At 37.7% G+C, this 25,553-nt stretch overlaps 2 protein-coding genes across 2 annotated transcripts in view; both read left to right on the top strand.

Annotated features, from left to right (window-relative positions):
- Window positions 1-25,553, top strand: part of PDLIM5 (PDZ and LIM domain 5) — a 705,552-nt gene that overhangs the window by 315,705 nt on the left and 364,294 nt on the right. The window lies entirely within an intron of this gene.
- BMPR1B (bone morphogenetic protein receptor type 1B) overlaps window positions 1-25,553 on the top strand; it is a 133,726-nt gene that overhangs the window by 35,488 nt on the left and 72,685 nt on the right. The window contains exon 2 of the mRNA XM_063310102.1: window positions 11,563-11,754. Within this exon, the coding sequence (XP_063166172.1) occupies window positions 11,682-11,754 (73 nt within the window). The 5' untranslated portion in view covers window positions 11,563-11,681. The remainder of the gene's footprint in view (window positions 1-11,562; window positions 11,755-25,553) is intronic.

Below are 25,553 nucleotides of genomic sequence, written 5' to 3'. Positions count from 1 at the left end.
TTTCCATTTATTTCTAAGTGTTCCTTGTTCAGAACTTTAAATTCTATAATTACAGCAACAGGAAAGTATAAATGGAATATTTTAATACAGCACCAGATTTGGCAAGAGCTGCAAATCTGTCCTTCTACATGTATTTTAACTCCTATTTTACAACTTTTATAAGAGTTTTCATTTCAGTAACTCTGATAAAGATTCCTTTGGTTTGACACAGCTTTTAGACATTTTGTATATTTAGGGCATATCGATTTTCCAGTTTTAATATAATTGCACATCTCAGAAATAGTCTAATTTGAGAAGAACTAGTCTTGTAGGACTTTCCATGTATCAACAAAACTTTCATACATCCATGAATGTATCAAACAATTGGGTAAGACATTGCATCTCATTACTTTCATCTGAGGGCAAATCAAATGATTGTGAGATTCACAGAAGTAGCAGGAATGCAAAGTAGTAGCTTTACTAATGCTATAGGATCCTCTGGTAAACTTAGCGATTAATGATTTTTTTTAAAAAAAATATTTCAGTTGAAAACAATCTGTAAAGTATCAGAACAGATTCTTGATTGTGTTCCTGTGGTACAAGCTTACACGCCAAGGCATATTTTTATTTTATTTATTTATTTATCAAATTTTATCACCGCCCATTTCCTCCCACAAGGAGGGACTCTGAGCGCTTTACAACAAAACATATGCAAGGACCTCAAGAGCTATTGAATCCCAAGATACACCAATGGTCTCTCAAGTTTTTGATTATTTACAGTATTCAGGAAGACAATGTCTGCTTCATAATATAGTTTGGCTTAGCTTATCATGTAGTAGTATCCAACCATTGTGGTTTGTACATCATTCTTTCAACATTCACACTTAACTGTAAATGCTTTTAAATATTTGAACACACTTATTGTTTGGGGCACCCAGTACTTTGACATATTTTATGGTTTATATTTGCTCTAAAAATGTTCTGATCCAGGCCAGCCTATGGACATTTATAATCTCTCTAAAAGTTAGCTGATGATTTAGATTTTCACAATGTATAGATCAGTTTAGAAAACGTATTATTTAGAAAACGTATATGGCCACACAAGAAGGAAATAACTGCTAACAAGAATACAAATGTCAATATAAAAAGAAAACATAAAAATACAATTAAAAGTGATCGTAGCAGTGTACGAGAGCTGAAGCATCTCATAAGCAACTCATATGCTCCGAAACATGCATTTCAGACTGTACTAGCAGCCTGACCCTAACATCTGAGGAAAAACGCCAGGTTTTCGTGGCCTTCTGGAAATCCAGCAAGGTATTAAAAATAAATCAAAATATTTGAAGACGTCAGACCTAAATAAGCAAAAATTGTAAGCACTTTAATATGTTCAGTCAGCTCTATTTAATTTTAAGAGTACGATCTGATCAAAATTAAGTGCCCACTGAGAGGCACTCGCTGAAAGGAGAATGGCAACTTTGGAGCATTCAGCTGTTGTACCTATAAAATTAAGGTTGTCCTTGTCTCAACCTTCAATTAGGAATGGAAAAAATAAATAGGCATCTCCATAAATGAATAAGTTCAAATTTGTAACTGGTGATGTTAAATTTTAATTTGCAACATATTAATGGAATCCTAGTAGAAGACTTCACTTAAAAAAAATACTGGACAAGATATTGTGGATCAATTTTGTAAAAAACAATGTTACAGCTGTGTTCGTTTTTTTATAGCAAGACCAATTAAGAATCTAGTGACATCTGAAGGACTAACCAGCTTGTTACTGCATCAACTTTTGAGGGTCACAGTGCACTATGATCCTTGAAAGCAGGCAGTGATTAATGATCCTTGGGGTGAGGGATTTCTGCCACCTACCTTGAAGGAGATGATGGTTTACCCTCTCCTCAAGAAGCCATCAGTCAAAACAGCTCTTTTGAACAACTCATGGTTGTTCCTAATCTCTCCTCCTTAGGGAAGACTGTTGGTGGGATTATAGTTGCAGAGAGCTGTGGATTATCTGGACTCTTTTCAGTATAGTTTCAGGCTTGACCAAAACTAAAACCACGCTGATTGCTCTTGTAGATGACTTTGTGACAGGAGTATAATCCTCCGAATCTTGCAGGATCTCTCAGTGGCATTTGGTGCCATTAATTATGGTATCTTTTGGGGTGCTTCCAGGTTTATAGTGACAGCATTGTCTTGCAGTGGTTCTCCTTGTTCCATCACTCCTTCTTGATGGTAGTGTGGAGTGAGAGATTGAGTCCACAGGCCCTACTGTTTGGGGTACCTTGAAACTTGACCCTCTGTCCAGTTTTATTTAATATCTACATGAAGCTACTGGGAGAGGACTAGCAAGATCAGGAGGAGGCACTCCTCTTTCTGGTTTCCCCACGTGTCATCTGCAAAGCAATCAGTGTAGTCTTAGTTTTGAGCTCAGGCCTGAAACCCAGCTGAAAAGAGACCAGATGATCTGGGGCTCTGTTTCTATTTGAATAGTAAATAATCTACCCTTGAATAGTTAGATTGTGGTGCATTTAACTAATACCAAAACCACATTGGGACATAACAGGATAAAGGATTTTACTGGATCTTGTTTTGACTTGGGTTCATATTTTAAATATGTACACATGTTATAAAGAGATTGTATATATACAGCTGCCAAAAGTATATTCTCCACATATTTGCCCTCTAATTAGCTATTTTATTTATTTTGCCTTTTTAAGCTGGCTGGCCACCTTTGTATGGTTTTGTAAGCAATGTAACTTAATTTTTATAGAGGAGAGACATTCACATAATACTTCTCTCATGAAAAACAAACACCTGGGGAAAGTGTTTGAGCAGTTGCCTGTCACAGAATTGCAAGCATTCCTTGATGAAATTGATTTTTTAGATTCATTTACGCTGGAATTAGATCAGAAACTGTTTTTTTGGTCTATGGATGGAAGAAGTGCAACCTTCTTAATTTATGCTGTACTCCTGATCTTCTATCTTCCTAGATAGAGGCTGGGTTCACATATTGCACTAAATTGGATCCACATGTACTGCTCATGGGGAGGTATCCATGAATACCATGGATACCTGTCTCTTTTGGCATCCTCTGGGTTCCATTTGCTCCATTTTTAAATTTTGTGACTGGCCATGTCTCCATGGCAGCCATTTGGCAAATGGCAATCTCCCATAGCAATGCTGGAGCCCACAGTGTATTCCCAAAACTTCAGATTTGTCTATTGATCAAAAAGATTGGGGACCCTTGTACTAAACTGTCTGAACCTGACTTCACTTTTTGTTTATAAATCTTTGTTTATGGGTTAGGAAGCCACCCAATTGTGGCTGGAAATTCTGTGAATTAGAATCTGGAGGACCCCACGATGGTGGAAGGCTGCTATACACTAATTCATAGAATTATGAGGATAGAATAGAAATAGGATACATGTCTTGAAATTTTTGGAAGATGGAATATAAATATTATTAAAGAAAATCAAGACTCAGCTGCTCAGACTAACCAACCAGAACCCAGCACAAACAAAGAACCAATCAGGAATCAGCACTCTAAATATGACCAATCAGAAGCTGGCATGAACAATCAGGTACCAATACCACCAAAATGGCTGATCAGGATTGGGCACAAACAAAGAACCAGTCATAGGTCAGCCCTCACCAACCTGCACCAATCAGAAACCAGCTCAGCTGAAGACAACGAGAAGTCAGGACACCTGGCTATAAAGTCAGGTGCCCAGGCAGTCCCTGCTGAGTTGCCTGTGGTCTGCCCAGCAGATTACCTTGCCTCTGAAGATGCCAACAGAATATCAGGAAATCTGTTCTTTAGACCACAGTCTCTAAACCCTGATGCCCAACACTGTGCAACAGATACTGTCTTGAAAGCCTACACCAGTATATCATTAAAGAAAAGTTTGCAGCCACACATTCTGGAGAATAAATGCATGTTCTTACTCCTTCTGTATTTTTTCTTGTCTTACCAGTATAACAGGCAAAATTCCAACTGATTTCTCAATTACATTTGCTGTCTTAGATAAACCTCCTTTGGAATAATCACTTCTAACGTGCTGATATTCATTGCCAAGTAATGGAATTATATTGGAACCTGGGGCTTTGCCTTCCCAAGCACAAATAGGGTTATATCCTCATCATACATGTAAACGGCAGATTGAATAGATGTTGAAAAAGTTTTTTTATGTTTCTGTTTTGTGATTTTGTAAAATGCTGTAGTTGTTTTTTTTTTTTTTCAGGGCAAATGCAGTGAAAATGGAGCTAATGCATGTTGAGTGATTTTGATAGTGCGTCTCGAGCAAAAAGTAATTCTATGCAGATTTACTCAATTCCTGATATGTATTTTTATAAATGCATTTCGATATTATTAAGTATCTAATATGCTCTATTATAACTTGGATCGGTGAAAATCATGTCTGAAGCATTTTCTGTATATACTTATATTTTATAGATTCTCCTAATCTTATTTTTTCCTGTTGGAAGAAATTAAGATCTCTCCCTGCCCACCATGTTGTCTCCCCCCAGAACACAGTCTTCCTGCAATATTGCCTTCCCCTTGAGCAAGGTAAAAGGTTAAAAGTTACAAAATAGAATGGGCTTGATGCAAAAGGGGCTGCCAAAGATTAAAATGTAAAAGGAAGCCTGACTATTTACACAAAGGATTCCCTTCTGATTTAATCAGAAACCTTGGAAAACAAAAGGTCACTCATTCACAGAATTTAGCAGAGCCTATTCGGGTGAACAGCCAAACAGATCTCCATAATCATAACAAAAGATTACTTCTAAGGTGGACAGTCCAGGCTAGTAGACAAAGCCACAGCCCTGCAGGGAACCCAGACCATCAGAACAGGGAACATAAACAGCAGGGGGCCTGACCACAGAGCACCCCCCCTCCGCAATCCCGTAAACTGCACTTTTCTGAAGTTCCTAGAGGGCGGGAACACCTTTGCATAACAACAGTCAAGCTCTCCCACATAAAGAGTTTGTGTGGGGAGTAGAAGGGTGGCCACCTCCAACAGCTGACTTCTCTGTATTTCGCGCCCTTGGACAATAAAGCTATCACCTCTGTTCAAGCAACTGTCTGTGTATCTTCGTTCCCAGCTCAAAAGGGACCCTGGTAAGATTTCCTTCCAACATTCCCCAATAATTTTTTTTCTCCACATTTTATCTGTTATACTTTTGTCCCTCTCTTTTTCCTCTTAGAATACTTTTTGAAGACACAGAGCTGAAGAAGATCCTGTGTGAATTAGAAAGGGCTAGGAAGGATTTAAGGAGATTATTGTAGATGGTTGTACACAAAAACACCACACATTTTCTACATTCCTGTGAACCAGGTAGCTGTACTGTTTAAGGAAAAATGGGACAACAGGAAGTAAAACTGTATTGGAAACAGTTTTGTTTTGAATTGGAAACAATAACAGTTTTTTAAAAAATACTGTATACACTGTATGTATAAGGCGAAGTTCACTGGGATTGCGCTATGCAAGACCATTAGTTTTGAAAAAGTCTCCAGTTGGCTTAGTTTGGAGTGAATCTGAGAGTATGTATGTATGAATTTGGGATGAATGTGTGCAAAAGTGCAGATGACCTGGCCTACTCTTTGCTTTGGCTATGCTTGTTTGCTGTGTATGCAAGTGTTTACAAAGAACATGGTCCTTGGACTAAAAAAGTTTCATCTTCCTAGCTATCTGGCTTAAGATCCCTGAACTTCTCTGCCTCTTGCAGTGGATTCCTTCATCCCTCCTCTTTTTCTAAATCCCTGTCTCAAAATATTAATGCAGTGGATAATTGGGTTCAGTTTTGGATTCTCTAGATGGCTTGTTGCATGTGCTAATCCTCACAGAGACATCTGGGAAAGTGCAGGGTAGGCAGTGGCCTTTGATCTGGCATTATGGAATTTGAAGAAAGACTTCTGCAGTCATGCAAATCATAGCAGGTTGATTCCTAATATGGGTGCTAAATTGGCATTTTTTTCAGCTATTGTGTGGAATTTCCATTTATCTAAATTCTCAGTGCTGGCAGTTTTGCCCCAAAACGTATGGAGGACATCAGACTGCAGAAGGCTGCCTTACACTGTTTTAAAAAGCTACTGCTATTACTCAATGGCATGTATAGGACTTTCTGCATTCTCTGAAATATAAAGCATTCTAGTGGTGGAACACTTACTGTTATTCTTTTTTTTGAGTTTCCTGATGAAGAGAAATAATTCTGTTCTTTTTTTTTCTTTAATGGAAAACTGGCTGCTTACTACTGAAAGTCATGAGAACAGTACTAAAGCCTCTTTCTGCTGATCTGTTCTTTGACTTTTTCTTAGCTAACTGTCTTAAGACATTTGTTGCCAACAGCAACTGCTGAGAATTTGTTAAAAAACACACTTTTTTTGGGCGGGGGGGGAGACAATTGGACCCAAGTCTACCGTGACACAGCTTTAAACTTTATTAAGTCTGTCTTGGACTCTCCTTCCCTCTCCAAAGTTAAAGGGAAGAAAGGTCTGGCAGTCTCCCTGCTGTGAGCTTGATTGATGCAGAGAACATCTGAGGGACTTTTGTTTCCCTGCTTGCTCTTCATGAGTGCATAATGTGTGAATACTCAAATAAGGTCAGCGCTTATCCCATGTAATCTAGGCCTGAAAGCAGATCAAGAGTGACAGTCATACCCCATAAGTGAAAACACAAATCATCCTTTACAGGCTTTGGAAAAGTGGGATTTTTTTCTTCTCCTTCCATGTTGGAGAGGGGTGGGAGGGAAGTGACCCAACATTGTTCTGAAAGGAAAGGGAATACATGCTTGGAATGTAATACTGCTCATTCAAGGCTGCTCTGGGGGAATGGGAGGGGTGTCTTTTTTGGGGGGGAAAGGAAGTATTGGTCTTTTCACTGGAAGGTTCAAGGAACTTTTCTGTTTTGGGTTGTTCCTGGCTAGTGACATGGAATATTGCAAATTGGGAATGGAGTGGGGAAAAGGAGTATTTGATTTAGAGGAGGAGAAAGAAAAGCTAATTGAATTTTCTTTGAAAATAATTGAGAAAGAACTGGGTGGGTTGTTGTTGTTTTGGTTTTACAATCAACAGATGGCTAAGCTTTTGAATACTTACTTTGTGATCCTATACAATACATCTTGGGGAAAAAAATCATTTCCATGGAACCTAGCCTGACTTTAAAGCAACACCAGGTATGGGTAAGGGGAGGAAAACTCTCCTGGCATCCCCACACCCAAGTTTACATACAAAATAGTGAGTCAACCATTTTTATATCCCCTTTTAGAACATGGGTGATCTGGTCACTGACTGAAATAAAGTGATTTAAATTTGAAGTGGGTAAAGTTCCTGTGTTTTACTAATGTTTTATGTTCAGATAAGGCAAACAAAGTTTAAGTGCAATGTTTGGGACATTGTTGTTGGGTTTGTACTACATTAAGCCATGGTTTGTTGAATCATACTTTATGGAATGAGTCACACTTGGTTGGGTTTGCACAACATCTGAAGTCAAATCAAACAAACCATATTAAGACCATAATGTGTTGGTGCACAGACAAGGTCAGGTAAACTTAAATTTTCTATCTATACAGGGTCTCATTTCACTTGGTTTTTCTCTTTTCAATATGCATATTCAAAGCCAGGAAACATAAGACTGCAGATGTATGCATTTTTTAAAAATTAATGGTCAGCCATTTGACAATTGTCATCTAAGAAAGCTAGGTGTTAACTGAAATATTTTGTAATTGCTAATTTCTAACCATTTTCTTTCTTATCTTAGTTTGCGTTCAGGAGCAAAAGGCAGTATAGGTAATGTCCCCTTTCCCCATATTCCCCATGACAATAACCCTGCGAGGTAGGTTGGGCTGAGGGTCATCCAGTGAGCCTCTGCAGCTCAAGGCGGACTAGAAACTGGATCTCCCCACTCCTGGTCTAGCACTCTCACTTCTGCACCACTCTGGCTCTTTCTATAAACAACAAAACCTTTTTTATGAAACGAAGTAACTGTTTTTGAAAGATGAGAATCATTAACCTGTACAAAATTTCATATAAGGTAGTTGCTTCCATCTCAGTGAAAGAACAGTAATATTCTGCTCTTAGTTAAGCTGTTATTTAATGGGTTCAGAGCTTTCCAATACAAAAAAAAAATACACAATTGTATAATTAGAAATAGAAAGGTATAGTTACACCATTGATAGGGTTAACAATGATCTCATTTTTCATTTATGTATAATTTTAAAGACTTTTATTGATGAAACCCCCCATACAGAATTTAATAATATTTGTCCTAGCAATATATAATTGAATAATGTAATATATATTACATCAAAAAGGCAAAACTGAAATACTTTGGCCACATAATGAGAAGACAGGACACCCTGGAGAAGATGCTGATGCTAGGGAGAGTGGAAGGCAAAAGGAAGAGGGGCCGACCAAGGGCAAGATGGATGGATGATATTCTAGAGGTGACGGACTTGTCCCTGGGGGAGCTGGGGTTGTTGACAACCGACAGGAAGCTCTGGCGTGGGCTGGTCCATGAAGTCACGAAGAGTCGGAAGCGACTAAATGAATAAACAACAAAATATTACATCAAATGAAAACATCTAAAAGCATAGACGTCTTCTTATTAATCTGGTATAATTATAGAAGTTTCACACTTTATTTATTTTGAATTGTGCTGCTGTTATCACATACAGGGCCCTATACAGTATCCCTTTAGATACAGTATACAGTCTGACTTCTTAATTGCCTCAGGACTATGAGAACAAAACAAAAATAAAATGAAATAAAATCAGATCGTCCCTATAGAATTCCTTAAGCTTCTTACAGTTCATCCACCTCATTTTCCCTGCCAAGGAGGCATGTCAGAACTATCTGTATATATTATTTCAGATAAAGGGTGGAGTCATATGTGATGTGAGCATAATTTTTGCTAGAGGCATCTTGTTCAGCAGCATCATTATCATTTTGCAAATGGTTAAAATCCCTTAAATGTGAAGCTCATTACCATAAGAGATGTTGCCTACTTAAATGGGATTTCCTCCCAATGTTGTGCCTTAAACTTTAGGTCACCAATGTTTATCAGAGTAAGCTGCTAAGTAAGTTGAACGGTAGAAACAAATGCATAAGACATTATGTCTTATGCATAAACTTATGCATAAACTTATGGATAAACAAATGCATAAGACATCCATATGGATGTCTTGCCCCTTTCCTCTTTCAACATGCTATGTCAGTGGTTGATAAAAACCACCTTCTTGCGAACTTTCCACAATGACAAGTACTTTTGAAAAACATTCAAAGTGGTTTTGAAACAAAGCAGACACATTCAAGATACATTAAGAACTGTAATAGAATCAGTTGTGTGACATGAAAAATGTTGTAAGATGGGACACAGATTTGTGGAAGGTGATTGAGAAAACAGTTTTCTAGTACCTCCAGATGAAATCACACCTGTTCAAAAATAAAAAGGATCAGCTTGAGGAATAGCTGTATGTATGCAATTTATCAACTTGTCTAGTTTGTTCCAAATTTTCAATTTAAAATTTGCATGACCTTTATAGAATCAAGTATATATAGTCTTTCCAGAAAGTCATTATTGTGGGAATTTTCCTTACCATGTTTAGACTACATGAGTCCTGACCGTATGAGCTGAGCTTTGAATGAATGAACAAATGTAATTAATGATTACAAAATTCTGTTCCTAGTTTATTATATCCATATAATATTCAATAGCTTATGATTGGCATCAAAACCAACAACATACTCAAGGTTTGGGCCAGTGGGATTTACTTTCTCCGTTGAATTCCATCCCCATACCATAACACAAATATATATATATTTTTAAAGGAAACTGATGACATAATATTTATGCCTGATGTTCTCAGTATGTGCAGTAACATATAATTTAAGTTTTAAGATAGTATTCTATAACTAAATGAACAGACATCACATATATAATTCACTGGCTTCTTTTTGCAATATGGAATTTCCCTGAAAACACTGGAGTGATGTTGGCAGGGGTCTAGTTTAGGATGACATGTAGTATGGTCAAAAGAACTTCACTGCCTTTAAATGTAAGAAGGCAAAAAAAAAAAAGCCTTTATAGCAATTTAAATGCTGGACAGAACTTCATCAAAGCAGTGAAGATCTGCCTTTTTCAACAAGCCCGAAGAAGATGATTAGTTATTTTTCCCAAAATTAAACAGAAAGATACACTTTTCTAAAATTATAATAAAAAGCATAAGAATGCCAAATCTTCAGTATTGTGGTGTTTTGTTTTCTTTTTGAGAGGAGGTTTAAACAAATGACTCCTTTTATATGATTGAATTGAAGTTTGGAACAATTATGGACCACCTTAACTGGAGACTATGTGCTAAATTCCAAGTTATTTTCTTGGTGTTTCATTTTTACAAGCAGTAGAATAGTAAGGCCTTTTTCTCTTGTAATCCTTAACCAAAGCAGCACTGTTATGTCACTCTAACAATGCTGTGTTAGTACACCACAGAAATAGATGAGAAGTTTCATATTTTAATATAGTGCAGGATAGTGTTTAGATCACTAATGAACCTAGATGAAAGATTCAATTTCATTTATTTATTGCTTATATAACTCTCCAAGAGCTCAAGTAATATCTTTCTTCTTGTTATCTCCACAGCAGCAACCCTGTAAATGGACATGTCTGCAGGTGGGGTCATGGGAATTGTAGGAGTGCAAGTGACAAAAGCAGCAACAGGGCAATGTCACCTGTACAGATGGGGTGGGTTTGCATTGGGATGGTGCTGCTGTTTCTGTCATTTAAAGAAAAACATTTGATCCTGTAGATATTTATGCATATAAGCTTTGTTGGGCTGAACAAGAGAGGGAGACTGGCCCAGAGTTCCAGTGAATATCCTTGGATAAGGGTGGATTTGAATCTGGGTCTTCCTGTCCAACACTAACCACTGATTCCTACCAGAGGATAAACTCCTACTGACAAAATGGACTTGCTTCTAAGTAAATACATACACAGTTGGTGGTGAGACTGTACTATATACAGGGGAGTAGGCAGCCTGTTGACCTCAGTGGGCTTAAATCTGGGTAAACCTATATAGAATTGTTTGATTTGATTTATTTATCATTGGGAGGTGTTAGAAATGGGCAATTAAAAGAATCATGCATTCAGTGAAACAATATTAATGGGCATGATGTTCAGTGCAAACAAAAAAATCACAGTTACACTTTGGGAGGTGAGTAAAATAGACTTATTTTTGTTTCTGGATAATGCTTGGCAGATTTATGTATCCTGTTAGAAACTACCTGTTAGATTTTTGGAACAGCATGGCTTTGTTTTGCGAACGTAAGTGTGAAATCGACGAGGGAGCTGAAATTCTCTCTCATCATTCTGTCTGTTTCTCTCTCCCCTCCTGTTTTGCTGCAACTTCTAAGTTTACATGAATTCCCTGTGTGGGCAGCAATCAGTCCATGCTCCTGTCTCAGGAATCCAGTCCTGCTTGGAGTCCTGCTGCCCTTTTGTTGTGCTTCCTACAAGGGTGATCAGTTGAGGACTATGTGGTGACAGAACCAGTTTGTAACAGGCTTGTCTTTCAACTTCTCTTCTTTAGGCTCTGCTGGCAAAACTCCTCTGAACTGCTGAGAGGCGGGAGCATAAGAGCACTCAGCGAACTAAGGAAGGGGAAGGAAGAGGAGGTTTGAACTACGAGCTGCTGCTGTTGCTGCTGCAATGAACTGGCTGGACGAACCAAACTGGCAACTTCACATTTCCTTCCTTGTGCTGCTCTCCATTCACACGAAGGGTAAGTAGATAAAATGCTACACCGTATGTCTCCGAGAGGATGCTGAGCATCTTTGCTCTTGCTACAAAAATGTGCAGCTTAGGCAGAATCTCTGGACTTTGTGAATTTTTAAAGTAAAGGTTTGTGTTCAAGGTTCCACAAGGTAAATGGTTTATAATGTTGCACGTGGAAAGGCTTAATTTAGACACAGATGCATGTTATACTGGCAGGCCACTCCTTTGTTTTTCTCCCTTTTAAAAATACTGCTGTGTGGTTCTTTGAATAATGCTTCAAATGGAATAATGCAGTGCTCAAGAGAGCATGTTCAAAAATCAGTAGCAAGTGATGCTTGATGTTGCAATTTTGAACAGGAAACCTTTTTCTTTCTTTCTTAGAAGCACTGAAAAACTACTGAAAGGGAAGAAAGAGAAAGAGAAATTAATGACCTGCTCTGGGATCAAATGTTTGATGTGCTTCAAAAATCTAGAAACTGATATATAGCAGAGGAAATAATACAGACTGATTTAAATATATTATATTGGTAACTAGTACATCTCCGTGAAGTCAGGATATATGTAAAGTTGTGAAGATACTCTGGCCAAAAATAGAACCTTTCTGTTAATTTGAACAATGTGGTTTAGCTAAGGTTAGCTGGTTGCTGAGAATTCCTTTTTCTAAGGTTTAGGTAACTAACCTTCATTTTCATTGCTGTTTCATGTAGTGATATATTACCCGTTAATCACAGTCCAATCCAGTGGCATACACTCTTTGGCCTATTGAAATCAATGAATTTGAACATACCCAGCTCTGACTTAGCTCTCACAGTTGTCTGGTAGCAAACTAGTGTCTTAATTGTGCCACTTCAGATAATGAAGGCTTACATTACATCCTCTTTGAGATATATTGCCTGTATTTATACATAACACTAAGACATGGTGACATGAGCTTCAGGCATATGCATATCCTTCACTAGGTGTGGCCACAAGTTCAGGAACATCCCCTTAAGTTTTAGCTGGACCACATTTGTCCTCCTGTCCCACCTGCAGCAGTAACAGTAATAGACCCTGAAACTAAGAGCTTCAGGAGTACCTTAATGAATTGAACAACTCATATTTTACTTTCAGGGATACCTGGCTGGTATCCAAGGCACAATCCCACACAGGGAGGAAGAATTTTCTATGCTCACATAGATAAAAACAATCCAAGGAATTGCTCATGGACGATAAATTCAGCCTTGCATAGATGAGTCAGTTCTTTTGGTCCATTCTTGGTCCTCTAACCCAGTGTTTCTCAAACTTTTTTCATACATGACCCCCTTCTGACCTTGTTTTTCTCCTGTGGCCCCTTGTCCAGGTTCCATAACCAGTGAAAAAGATTGGCACTTACACACTTGTCTTCTAAACAGAATATATGTTTTTTTTTGTAATAATTTTAGTGATGCTGTTTACAGTAGATAATTACATACAAAATTTTACTCTTAACATAATTTATTAGTTGATTAATGTGACCCTTGGGACAGTAACTGGTGTGTTTTCTGACATCAACAGGACAGTATTTTGCAGTATAATACACTTTGCTTTTTGGTGGCCCCCTTGGCACATGTTGTGGCCCCATTACATGTTTTTCACTTGTGACCCCCTTGAAATATCCTATGGCCCCAGGACCATATGGCCCTCAGTTGAGAATATTTCAGTCTAACCCATGTGACCAGTCCCCTCACCCATGTTGTCTGGTAGACCAGCCCTGCCAAATAGATTTGCGGCAAATGGCCTTATACAACCTGATGCTAGCAGCCATACCCTGGCTATTATCCCATTTAAAAAACTTCCTTCCAAATAGGTGTAATGTAGATTATATTCTTCATGAAAATGTAGCTATTGAAATAGAGGTGCTTATTTAAAAAACAACAACAATATTTTGAAGTCCCCTTAGGAAGAAAATTTTCCCATGTTATTGAGGAAGTTCAAGGGTGACTTTTGAAGAATTAAAGACTTAAACAGGTTTCAGATAGATAGATTATATTCCATTCCCAGATGCCATGCAGCCCTTCCCACCTTAAAATGCAGATTCTTAATGGTTTGGCTGACTCTCAAGGGAAATAGATCTGTACTGAGATACGAACATCTGTAAGGGTGTGGAGAGATTTATGCAGGAAACCTGCAGTGATCTGCTGAAAGACTAATACTGACAATGTTTCTATCCAAAGGAACTGAATATTGTTTTTTGATTAGAATATTAAAAATGGGAAACATGAGTAAAACTAAAACAAATATGAATACAGAATCTGAAGTAAAAATGGTATCTTTCCTTTCCTTTTCATGTGTGTGTGCATAAAGCATATATGCAGATCTTACTTTCTTCTCACTTCAATTATTAATATTATCCAGGTATTTTACAGGGAAGTAAGGCTATGAAATTCAGTATATCCATTATCTCGAATATCCAGAGAGCAGGACATTTCTACATCTTTTTATATGGAGATAACTGTTTCCAGGTTTAAAAATAAAAGTAGAAAGGTTGTTCTCTTTCCATGTTTATTCAAACCATACTTTATCCTATGCAGAAATATGCCATTTGGCACTTACATACCCCAAATGATTATGTTTAGAAAAATCTTATTGCACAGTTATTTGTATATCTTTTCCTACAACAGGACATTGGTTTGCATCTCAAAATGGGTTAGGTTATCTCAAACAAGATAAAAAATTTCACTTGGTGTACTCATTGCCCAAGGGCCAAACTAAACAAGATACTAAATGTGTATGGATTTTCTAGGACATGGGACTTGGATTGTCTGATGATGTCTATCCTTCACAGCATTTTCTCAACTGAAATGGAGAAAATATGTATACTTGTAACTTTTCTCTAATAGATCAAGTAACAATTTTGTTGAGTTTTATTTAGATTGGGAAAGTAATGGAGGAGGGAGCCTAATAGGTTCTAATCCAATTATGATTCAAGCTTCTTCTTGGACCTAAAATGTTTAGGAGATCTGTTCATGTATCTTGAGCATCTTAGTAGTTTAGCAAAATACCTCCTGTATTACTGAAATAGTTTAAACTATGGATAGCTCTCAAAAGCTATCTTATGAGTCACTCTAAAAACTAAAACATATTTGGCTGAAGCAGCCCCAAACACACATGGATTTCTTGAAATTCTCTCCATTTTAGGATGAAAAATATGCTTTGTGGAAGTCCTGTTTCTTTAACTTATTCATAAGAGATTTAGAGTTAAGCAAAGAATGAGGAAACCATCTTTGTACATTGCAGGTAGCTAAAATATCAGATATTTGAATAATACAAAGGTATGGTAGCTCAGTTTCAGTGTAGGTAAAGGTAAAGGTTTCCCTTGACATTAAGTCCAGTCGTGTCCGACTCTAGGGGGCAGTGCTCATCTCCGTTTCAAAGCCGAAGAGCCGGCGTTTGTCTGTAGACAGTTCCGTGGTCATGTGGCCGGCATGACTACACGGAACGCCGTTACCTGCCCGCTGAAGCGGTACCTATTAATCTACTCACATTTGCATGTTTTCGAACTGCTAGGTTGGCAGGAACTGGGACTAGCAACGGGAGCTCACCCCATCACGCAGATTCGAACCGCCGACCTTCTGATCGGCAAGCTCAGCGGTTTAACCCACAGCGCCACCGTGTCCCTATCAGTTTCAGTGTAGGTGATGAGAATTTGCCCTTACTCAAAGGTTGCCTTGTTTCCCCTAATGTTGCCATTTTCAGTGTAACTTTTGAAGAAAAAGCCTTGAAAATTCTTGAATCACCTAGAACACTAATCAATAACAGTTCTAAATCGGTGAGGAGCTTCATGAATGAGATAATGCCTGGAACGGCAGACTTGGACAACATAATTTGTAGTTAGAATTAGGCATGCAACTTCTTTTGATGCACTGATTAATTCACAGAAATAATATATGAAGAGGGGCTTATAGGTAAATGCAACTTACTGTCCCTGGGGATGGGGGAAAAAACACCTCAGTTTCAGATTATGCGGTCAGAACTGACTGTAACTGCTTTGGAAAGAGACTCTGAGAGCAGAATGATCAACTTGTGGATAAGCTATTTAATTTAGTCTGAGCTGGGGAAGTCATATATAGTCATATAACTTAAGTTCAAAGAGAGTGGGAAGAAACTGATTAAGCTGAAGAAGTGTTAAGAGAAAGTTTACTATTTCAGTTCCTTTTAAGCCTCACACAAACTCACTTTTGAAGTGAGTTTGTGAGTGGGTGCTTGGTAGCACTCTCTTTTGAATAATTCAGGTTGTACCTTTTTTATTGTTCACAGTTGCTCCATTTTATCTCACTCTTTATTATGTTTACCCAGACCCTTTTCTACAAAACAAAGACAATTTGGTTTGGTGCTAGTAAAGGGGTCAGAGGATTTAGATTGGACATCTATTTTACCCATTTTTTAAACCACCCCCAAATAGGTCACATAATTAAAAGAACAGATCATTGTTATTTTTAAAATATATATTAAAAGAGAAAACCTATATGCTCTGTAAAATTAAATAAATACATGTTGTGAGGAAGAGAAAACTTAAATGAATTAAGACTGTTGGGGTTTGGGGTATGGTAAGGGTCAAAATGGATCTTGGAAGAGATTAAGATGCTATTTCACCCTTTATGGGGGCCTAAAAGCATCTAAAAAGTTGGGTTCTTGTCCCACCCACTTTTAGAAGGCATCTGTCACTATGCCGTGTAAACCTGATTTTGCCCTTGAGCCAATGGAAGCTGCTCATCTCTGTTCAGAAGCAACCATAAATTATTCTGAGTATGACAAGAGCTCATTTGACTTATGAAATAGTTCTAAAATTCTCTCTGCTCACTCTCTTCGCTTATTTTTCAACTACATAAAGTTCAAGAACTGTTTAAGCAAAATATAGTTCTTAATTTTGTCCAGTTAAACTCAGTGCAAGTACTGGAAAATAAAACTTAGGCTATCTCACTTGGGTTTACTAATTAATCTGGTTTGTTTCCCTGGTATGAATCCAGAGTTTCCTTATTTATCCACAAGGAATCTTTCCTTAATACAGATTGGAAATAAAAATCCCTAGCAGTATTCAAGGGAAAAAAGTGGGGGAGGCTAAAGAGGAATGTTTTGTTTTAGTACTCATTTGTGGCTCTGTAACTCCTGATACCTTAAGCTTCGAACAATGGCCCAAATCAGACTAATATTTTGTTGCTTTATGGCACATTCTTAAATAATACTTTGATTCAGTGTAAAATGATCCCGAGTATCGAATTGCAAAATGTAGTGGAAGTCTCATTAGTTGGGACAGACAGGTTAGCCCAGAGTTGGGTTAAGTGCATGTGTTTTAAGTTTAGGATGGGGTAATTTTGGTCTTGGAAAGATAATGGATTTGGCTCTATTGATTTAAGAACAGGCTCCCCAAAGGGTAATATGAAATTTATTCCACAGCACTTCTGGTTTTATTCTCAACTGTAAATTCAGTAAATATAACAGTTAAAGCTCAGCATGATAAAAGCTGGCAAATGTATCTGTTCTATGGGCCCTTGGAGAAATTTACAAAAAAAATGTCATTGTTGTACATTGCTTCTCCCTTTTTGCAGCAAAAAGGATGTAGTATTCCAACACAACTTCGTAATTAGGATGTGGTTTTTCAAATTTTGCTTTAGGGCAGAGGTATTCATATTTTATAATAAGTATGTACAGTATATAATTTACAGAATACTACCCATAACTAGGTAGTGTACAAAAATTAAGGTAACAGGTCCCTAATTGCAAATTTAGAATCTAATATTGCAGGCTGCCTGGAAATATTTGACAAGCTTATTACTTCTCCATATTGTTATAATCAGTTCATATGGATTGCATTAAGTGGATACTTTAAATTGACGTATTTAGAGTTGAATGGGTTATTTAAATATGGTCTCTCATTACATTATCTAAAAAGCTTATCTTTCTCACTTTCATTTTTTTAATGGTGTTCCAGAAAACTCCAATAAATATGTTGTTTTCTATAAGATTGATATAATGATGTATCAATTGAAAAGAATGTAAATTAGCTTAAAACCCCAAGCATGTAACTTTCTTGGGGGCTGGGGGAACTAACACTGTGGTCACACCTTTCTGTATTTGGCAGTTATTGCATATCCTGTGGAGAAAATATTTAGAAGGTTAAAGCTGTGATATGTTTTGCATATCTCAACTCATGGAGACAATAATCAAAGGAGTTTTAGGGTCAGCAGAGTGGAGAAAAATCAGTAGCATTTGAAGGGCATGTTCCAAGGTAGTGTAACTACAGTCAGATATTTCTCAACCCATTATTTTCCTTGAACTTAATTTCTCCAAGCTGTACTTTTGCAAGATAGGTAGCTTCCTTCTTAGGGAACAGAGCACATCATTGGGAAGGAAGGAAATCAGGATCTTGTGCACTATCCTTTTTTGCTCACCTGTACATGTCAGCCTGCTTTCACCCTCAAATCACTCTTCTACACTGGTTAAAATGTGTTATTACATTTACTGCACTTGAATTTGTTTCTCATGGCCTGTCTTTCTTGGCAAGTGTGATGCAGCTCAGTTCTGGAGTATGAGATAATACCACTCTAGTGCATTTTGCAAATATATTTATTTAATTTGTAATCACAGAACTTAATGTTCCAGTCTTTGGTCCTAATCTTGTCAGAATTATTACTCGTTTCAAATAAAAAACAGATGCACATTGCAGAGAACATTACCGATCCAATCAACCACTGCATTAAAAAAAAATCACTGCCCATTGGACTTCTGAAGGCTGGGGAACCCATAGCAAAGCTGAAATATACCCAATATTTCAGTTTTTTAGATTTTCTGGTTAACTTAAACTTACTTATCTGGGCATATGTCCTATTGGAGCTTGCTTCTATGTAAGTGGGAGGTGGTGGGTGAAAAGGAATCAGTTGGGCTTTGGAAAGAGGCAACTGGAGCTGTATGATTGGCTATTTGACTGATTGAGCTGATTAATTTTTAGAATAGGTCAGGATATCACTTCCAATTTTCTGTGAAAAGGTTCTCTGGCTTTCTTGTGAGAATATGCTTCACTGAATATGCATTTGTATTTAAAATCTTAATTTTAACTTAATAATAGAACTACATTGTTTCATAAGAAAAATCAAGGGGTTCACTGGATGTTTCTTTCATCAGCTATTTCTAGCTTGTGCTTTATTTACTATTGTTTGCTTGCTCTTTCTGTATTAAAAAAAGAGATGCAGTGATGTCAATATATAGAATTGTCTTTCTGATCAAGAAATTACAACTCCCCTTCTTCAAGACCTAACTTGGACAATTAGTACAAAGATTGCCAAGTTTCTTAGAATAGCTATGGCTTGAAGAAGCTTGATTATATCCTCTTCTTGTCACTAAAACAAAGCAATCAAACAACAGGGCTTGCTTAGCCTACTAGCCCAAAAACCTGTGGGAACATCCAGATCTTTAATTGCTAGCAAAAAGCCAACAGGGTTGAGGCCATCTTGGTCTGTGGAAAATGCTGTTCCACAGGGCAGGGTGAGTGACAGAGAAAGCACAACTCCTAGATTGCATAAGATGACACTGTTTAATAGATGGATCCTGGAACATTTCTGGTGGGATGAACAGAGACAGTCGGAGACAGGTGGTTCCACAAGTAGCTTACTCTGCATTATGCGGGGCTGTATAGGTGATAACCAACACCTTGAATTACACCTGAAGGCCCACTGGGAGCTAGTGCAGCTTGTGGGATACAGGTGTTACATCAGTGCATCATGGAACACCCAAAACTGCCCCCACTGCTGCATTCTGGACCACTTGCAGCTTTTGTGCTCTTCACGGAGATGTGCTTGTTTTCTTGGAAGTAGAAAAGGTAAAGTTACTTTGGCAATTAGATTTTAAGACTCTTTTTTAAGATTCCATAATGCATACACTTTATGCATTAGGCCAGATTTTGCTAAAAAAATGAATAGTTGAGCAAAAAGGTAATCTATTCAATATTTTTAGCGGATGGTGTTTATAGCACAAGTTGGGATTATACCAGTGATTGTAATTTTTGAAATGCGTAAGTGATTTAAATGGTAAACTAGTTGTGTGAAACCGTGGGAAATCTGTGAATATCTCCGTTATAATTCAGTGTATTTGAATGCAGAAAAGGCAGTTACATGTTTCTGTGCAAGCTTAAAAGAGCTTAAAAACTCTTCCTGCAAAACTATTTTTTTCTATGTATCTCCTTCTTCTACCTCATTTAGCCTACCAAAACCATGCACTGTGCAAATCTGATATTTTAGCCAAACCAGCTGGGTTTTGTTTAGATAGGTTTACTCTGAGCAAATGTCTGTTTCTTGTTAGCAAAACAGCTGTAGTTCATTGTTGGGGTGGCTTTGCAATACTTCTGAAAAGCAAAGCAAAGCAAAGCAAAAAAACACAGATACATCTAGATATAACTGGCAATTCCTTTAATTTGGCATAATCCAATCTGAATGCCATCTTTATTTTGTATGGCCAATAGAAGCAGCAAATAAATGGACTGTTATTATTATGATTATAATTTGTTGGTTATTTATCAGTTGATTAGCATGAGCTATGGAAATGGTATTCTACAGAGAACATGTATGACATGCACCAACCTCAAGGGCCTGCAATCTAAAGATACAGAGAAAAATAATGTGTGTGTTTGGAGGGGGGAAATAAATGAATTGATTTATTCACACACAATAAATGAATAGGGCACAATTAATGAACTGAATTAAAGAAGGAAGTCATCTGGTCAGAAGAGTGAAACTTTAGAAGCAGAGCCCTGGGTAGATCTAGGTGGTTGAAATACACTTGCAGTATATATTTCAAGGTATGTGCCATACCTTGCATACCATGTGATGAAATTCAAGACAGGTCTGTGAATTTCTTTATCCTGTTTGTTGTGTACAACAATAAGAACAGAAATAAAGCCAATATCATAACGACCCCAATTCCTACCTTGGTAACACTGACGGAGTTCATGATGAGCCTCCTAACATACTCATGTCATACAATAAGATACATAGAGACAAAACTTTTATAAGTGGATCTTTGTAAATCTCAGTCTTTTAGAATTTCAAGTTGTCTCCGACCATTTCTGACATACAGTAGCAGTCAATGGCGAATGCACAGAAAGCACAATCTCCAGAGAAACTACAGAAATATTTGAAGGACTGCCTTTCCCCAGTTATATCTACCTGGCCCACCAGAGCAGGGAGGCAGGGTATGTTACAGGTCCCTTCTATGAGGGAAGTTAATCTAGTGGGACCATGAAAAAGGACCTTATCTGTGGTGGTTCCCTCTCTTTGGAACATCATTCCCCCTGGAGATTAGACTGGCCCCCACCTTGATACTTTTCGAAAGGCCCTGAAGACGTGGTTCTGTCAGCGGGCCTGGGGACCCCAGGTTGAGACGGAGCCGATCAAGTGGCTGATTTGATTGTGTTTGTAGCTGCTGTGGAGGATGGGGAGTCGATAGGTTTTTTTATATTGTGGATTTTAATTGTGTAAGCTGCCCAGAGTCACTGTGTGTGAGTTGGGAGGCCATATAAATCTATCAAATAAATAAATAACTAGAACAAACTGAAAATTTGATTCACCAGGAAGTATTCCCCCCTCCTCCAAATAAAGATGAAAAGGGGCTCTACCAAAATGAATTTTTTGATTTGTTATCTCGGTAATTCGCTCCCCGAACATGGCATGTAACCCACATGCAAAGATATGTGCTCATTCCATTAACACACAGGGGAGAAAAGAGACAATATTCAGGATAGTCTTGTAAGTGTTATAGATGTATCTTCAGTAGAGTCAACTTAATTAAGCTTAGGTTGTTTGAAAGCCAAGACTATATTATTGTGGGTCAGCTATGAAATATTAAATTCCCTTTTCCACAAAGACGTAAGTTCGTTTCCCACCTACAGTTCGGGGAAACCTGGGGCCGCTCAGCTTTTAGTTCATGCTTTGATTCTTGAGATTGCCTAAGCATTCGTTCCTGGACACACTGCGTACTTCTTGCTTTTTCTCAGAGAACAGCATAGCTACAGCCCAGCTTCCATAGCCTAGGATGAAACAAGAAACATCTACAGAGGAATAACCTCTTCATCCATGACTGATTATTACAGGGAGTCTCTGGCCCTTTTAGAACTAGCCGTGGAAGTTATCTGGGGAAAACAGATTGACCTGAATCAGAACAACTCAAACTTTAAAATTACTTTAAACATAGTTTTAGTAGGAGCAGGATGTTACATTCTATGCCAGTGTTGCAATATATGCATAACTTCAAATAGAACAATACAAATAGAAAGTAATATCTCTATAAAAAATGATTTTGTTCTCTTTTTGTTAACTTGTTTAATCTGTTTGTATAACTTTTCCCCCCCTTTTTTGTAGTTTCATCAAAATAGGTAGTTTATATGTACATCTTCCCACCTAATTTGTAAAACTCCAGGAAATGTTTTCTTCCCCTTTGTTACTAAAGTCTAATTCTGTCTATTAGATATTACTTAGATTGAATTCTAAAATTGCAGTATTAATTACATCACACTTAATAGCCTAAGTATAATTAGTTCCCCTTTTCTATGAAATATATACACTTGTGCATATTGACACATCTTTTTAAAAAGTAAATCTTTTCCCCTAGAGCTTGCATATCTCCTTTCCAATTACGTTCTTTGACTTCTAGTGGCAGTATACATCTTAGCTGCAGCTTTTGGATGAATATGCACTTTGGCTTTGTGGTTGAGCTTTTAACTCCCATGTTCGATAAGTGAAGGGTTTTAAAGAGCTAATTAAAGATGCGGTACAGTTGGTAGAGCAATTTGTCCTTACAAGGCTATTAGTGAAAATGACAAGATTTACCTTTCACTTCTAGTATCTCTGTCTTCTGTATAGAAGTGTGAGTGTGTTGGAAAACAGTCTCTGTGGATTTGAATGTATTGCTAAGCAGTGCAACAGAGAAGGAAAAAGGAAGGAGCAAAATACTCCAGGTACCTTAATTACATAAGATTTCCTGTCAACCTGCTCTATTCTATACGGGACTGTTTTCATTTTCAGTAAGTGCATCGGATACACTGTCTTTTTTCAGCCGAAGGCGCTACTTGGTGTTTGGATGACCTGCTAGGATCCACATTACAGAAAGTGGGGCCAGGACAAAGAAGAAGATCAACATGCAATTAAATTTGTTTTCATTCAGTTTAAATATCATTACAATTAAATTCTTTAACATAAACTTAATATAATTATTCCCCATGCAATTAATTTTCTACATCAGTAATTAGAATGCAGTCTCTGAAATTTCTAGAGGACTTCCAATGGCCAAATTAAAAGTTTTTTGATCATATGCAATCTGGGTCCTCCAACTGTATACCTGTTATCCCACATGCTCCAAAGCTTGTCTTGGAGATCAAATCCAAAGCACTGCATGGCTGTATAAGCATTTGGACAAAAATGGTAGGTAGCTTAAAATCTGACGTTTTCTGAATTACTGATTATTGTGACTTTACAATTTTGGAGAAAAGCAGATGTACAATTTAATGACTACATTTGGGGAATCAAAAGACAATTTATAGAGAGATGCAGTGTGTACTTTGTGACTTCTTTACAGGTAATAGAGACATGACATCTTAGGCTTTAGTTCTTCAGTTTTCATTGATGCTTTTGATAGAAATCATCTTCTTGCAGAAAGGTCTTGAGAGGGACATACCTGGAAACTACCCCAGTAAGGCTATTCATAAGACTGGCAGTGTTGCAAAGACCATACCTTTTATAAAATGTCTACTGATCAGACCTCTCCTAGTTTATCACTGCAATTATTTTGATATAGGTTCTTGGACTGAATACTCTAAAGATTTACATTTATTCCAATTCTTACAGAATTATTCCTTTCTATTTATGTTTTTATTCTTATGAAGAGGATTTGCAGAGGAACAGGTTGTTATGTGGATGTACATTCCATGATTATATTAGAATTGCTTGCTCTGATGTATGCAGCAGAACTGGAAAGTTGTTTTATTTCACCAGCACAGGATAATGTATGATAAGGAAATAGGGATTAAGACTATCCTGCCTATCTGCATAAACAGATTTTGTAAAATCTTGCCCATCCCCCCTTCTCAATATATGTATCCTTTGTTCTTCTTCTCAATTCACTGTTCGCTAAATTACTACACCTTTACAGTAATTTAAAGTTAAGCATAACATGGACTCTTTCAGTCAGCAGCTTGGGATAGAGAATGTGGATCAAAATGTGTAAACAGTGTTGAAGCTTCTTGAAAACATTTCCAAAACTAGCAGCAGCATCTTAGTGCCAAGCTGAGATGAGTTGTTTGTTTCAAACACATCCACATCCTTCCCAAAGAATAATGCTGAATGCAGTGTCATCTTTGGAAATACGCAAAATGATTATTAAAACTATGTTTGTTAGGATTGTTGTCACTGAAATTCTTTTTGACACAGACCATGTAACATTCAAAGCATTTTAGCAATGCTTAGAATGCATAGCATTCGTTTCTCATCCCATCCCACATTTGGAAAAAAAGAATATCTTGGAATGGAAAAGCCTGTCATAATAATAAGATTGAAATTTGAGTAGACATTCTTTGGGGTATATTTTATTTGCAGTGTAGTGTTTCCTTATGTCTGCTTTGCCTTTTCCATTCCTCCATTGGGATGCTCATGAAATTTAGAGCTGTGTGTAATTTGCCATACCTGAGTACCCTTCTCCCTGCTCCCCCATCTTTCTTTTAGGATGCAGCTTGCTCTAATTAGCCTCCCCCAGAGTTCTGGAAGTTTTAGGCCCACATTTCAGGAAGGCACAAGATTAGAGAAAGATGCTTTGCAATATTTTATAGTTTTTCTTCCAGAATTCTCTGGAATTATAGTGACATTGGTTCCATGTAACACCCCCCCCCCAATTTTTTTTTTCATTGCTGCGATCTTGGTAAAGGTAAAGGTTTCCCTTGACGTAAAGTCCAGTCGTGTCCGACTCTAAGGGGCGGTGCTCATCTCCATTTCTAAGCCTTAGAGCCAGCATTGTCCGGAGACACTTCCGGGTCATGTGGCCAGCATGACGACTCGGAACGCCGTTACCTTCCTGCCGAAGCGGTACCTATTGATCTACTCACATTGGCATGTTTTCGAACTGCTAGGTGAGCAGGAGCTGGGATTAACAACGGGAGCTCACCCTGCCACGCGGTTTCGAACCGCCGACCTTCCGATCGACAGCTCAGCGGTTTAACCCGCAGCGCCACCGCGTCCCTTTGCAATCTTGGACATAGACATAAATATATTATGGTGAATTGCCTTGTAATGTGAGTTTTAGATCATCAGGCTATCATCTGATGAGCACAATCATTAACCCCAAAATGACAACGCTCTGATTCCTTAGAGAACTAGAAAGATCTGTTCCTGTACATTGGTCTAACGGGAATGGTTTGTTAATGGGCATCCTATTTTGATCTATTACAATGGCAAGTATTAGTGATGGGCAGATCCCATAGAAAGACAATATGTTTCTATCTGTTTTAATGAGCTCTTTTTCCTCCGTATATACAGTGATTCATTCTCTTTGAGCTTATATTTATAGCCATTATGGTAATGAATTTGCATCCAGATTCTGATGTAATCACAAACTACTTAGGTACATTTTAGTTACTCTTAAGCCTATTGTCCTTCCAACAGGCATTGTCTGTGGCCTTAAGCAAAACTTATCCTCATAGCTGTTTATAATCATGATACTGTGGTGTCATGTTCTCTTTATCCGCATACAGAGATACAGCAAGTCACCTGCTATAGATCCATTTTTTGTCATGGTTAAAATAGTTTATCTTAAATC

This window comes from Candoia aspera, chromosome 8, assembly GCF_035149785.1.
Source record: "Candoia aspera isolate rCanAsp1 chromosome 8, rCanAsp1.hap2, whole genome shotgun sequence".
NCBI lineage: Eukaryota > Metazoa > Chordata > Lepidosauria > Squamata > Boidae > Candoia > Candoia aspera.
This window is presented reverse-complemented; position numbering and strand designations above follow the sequence as displayed.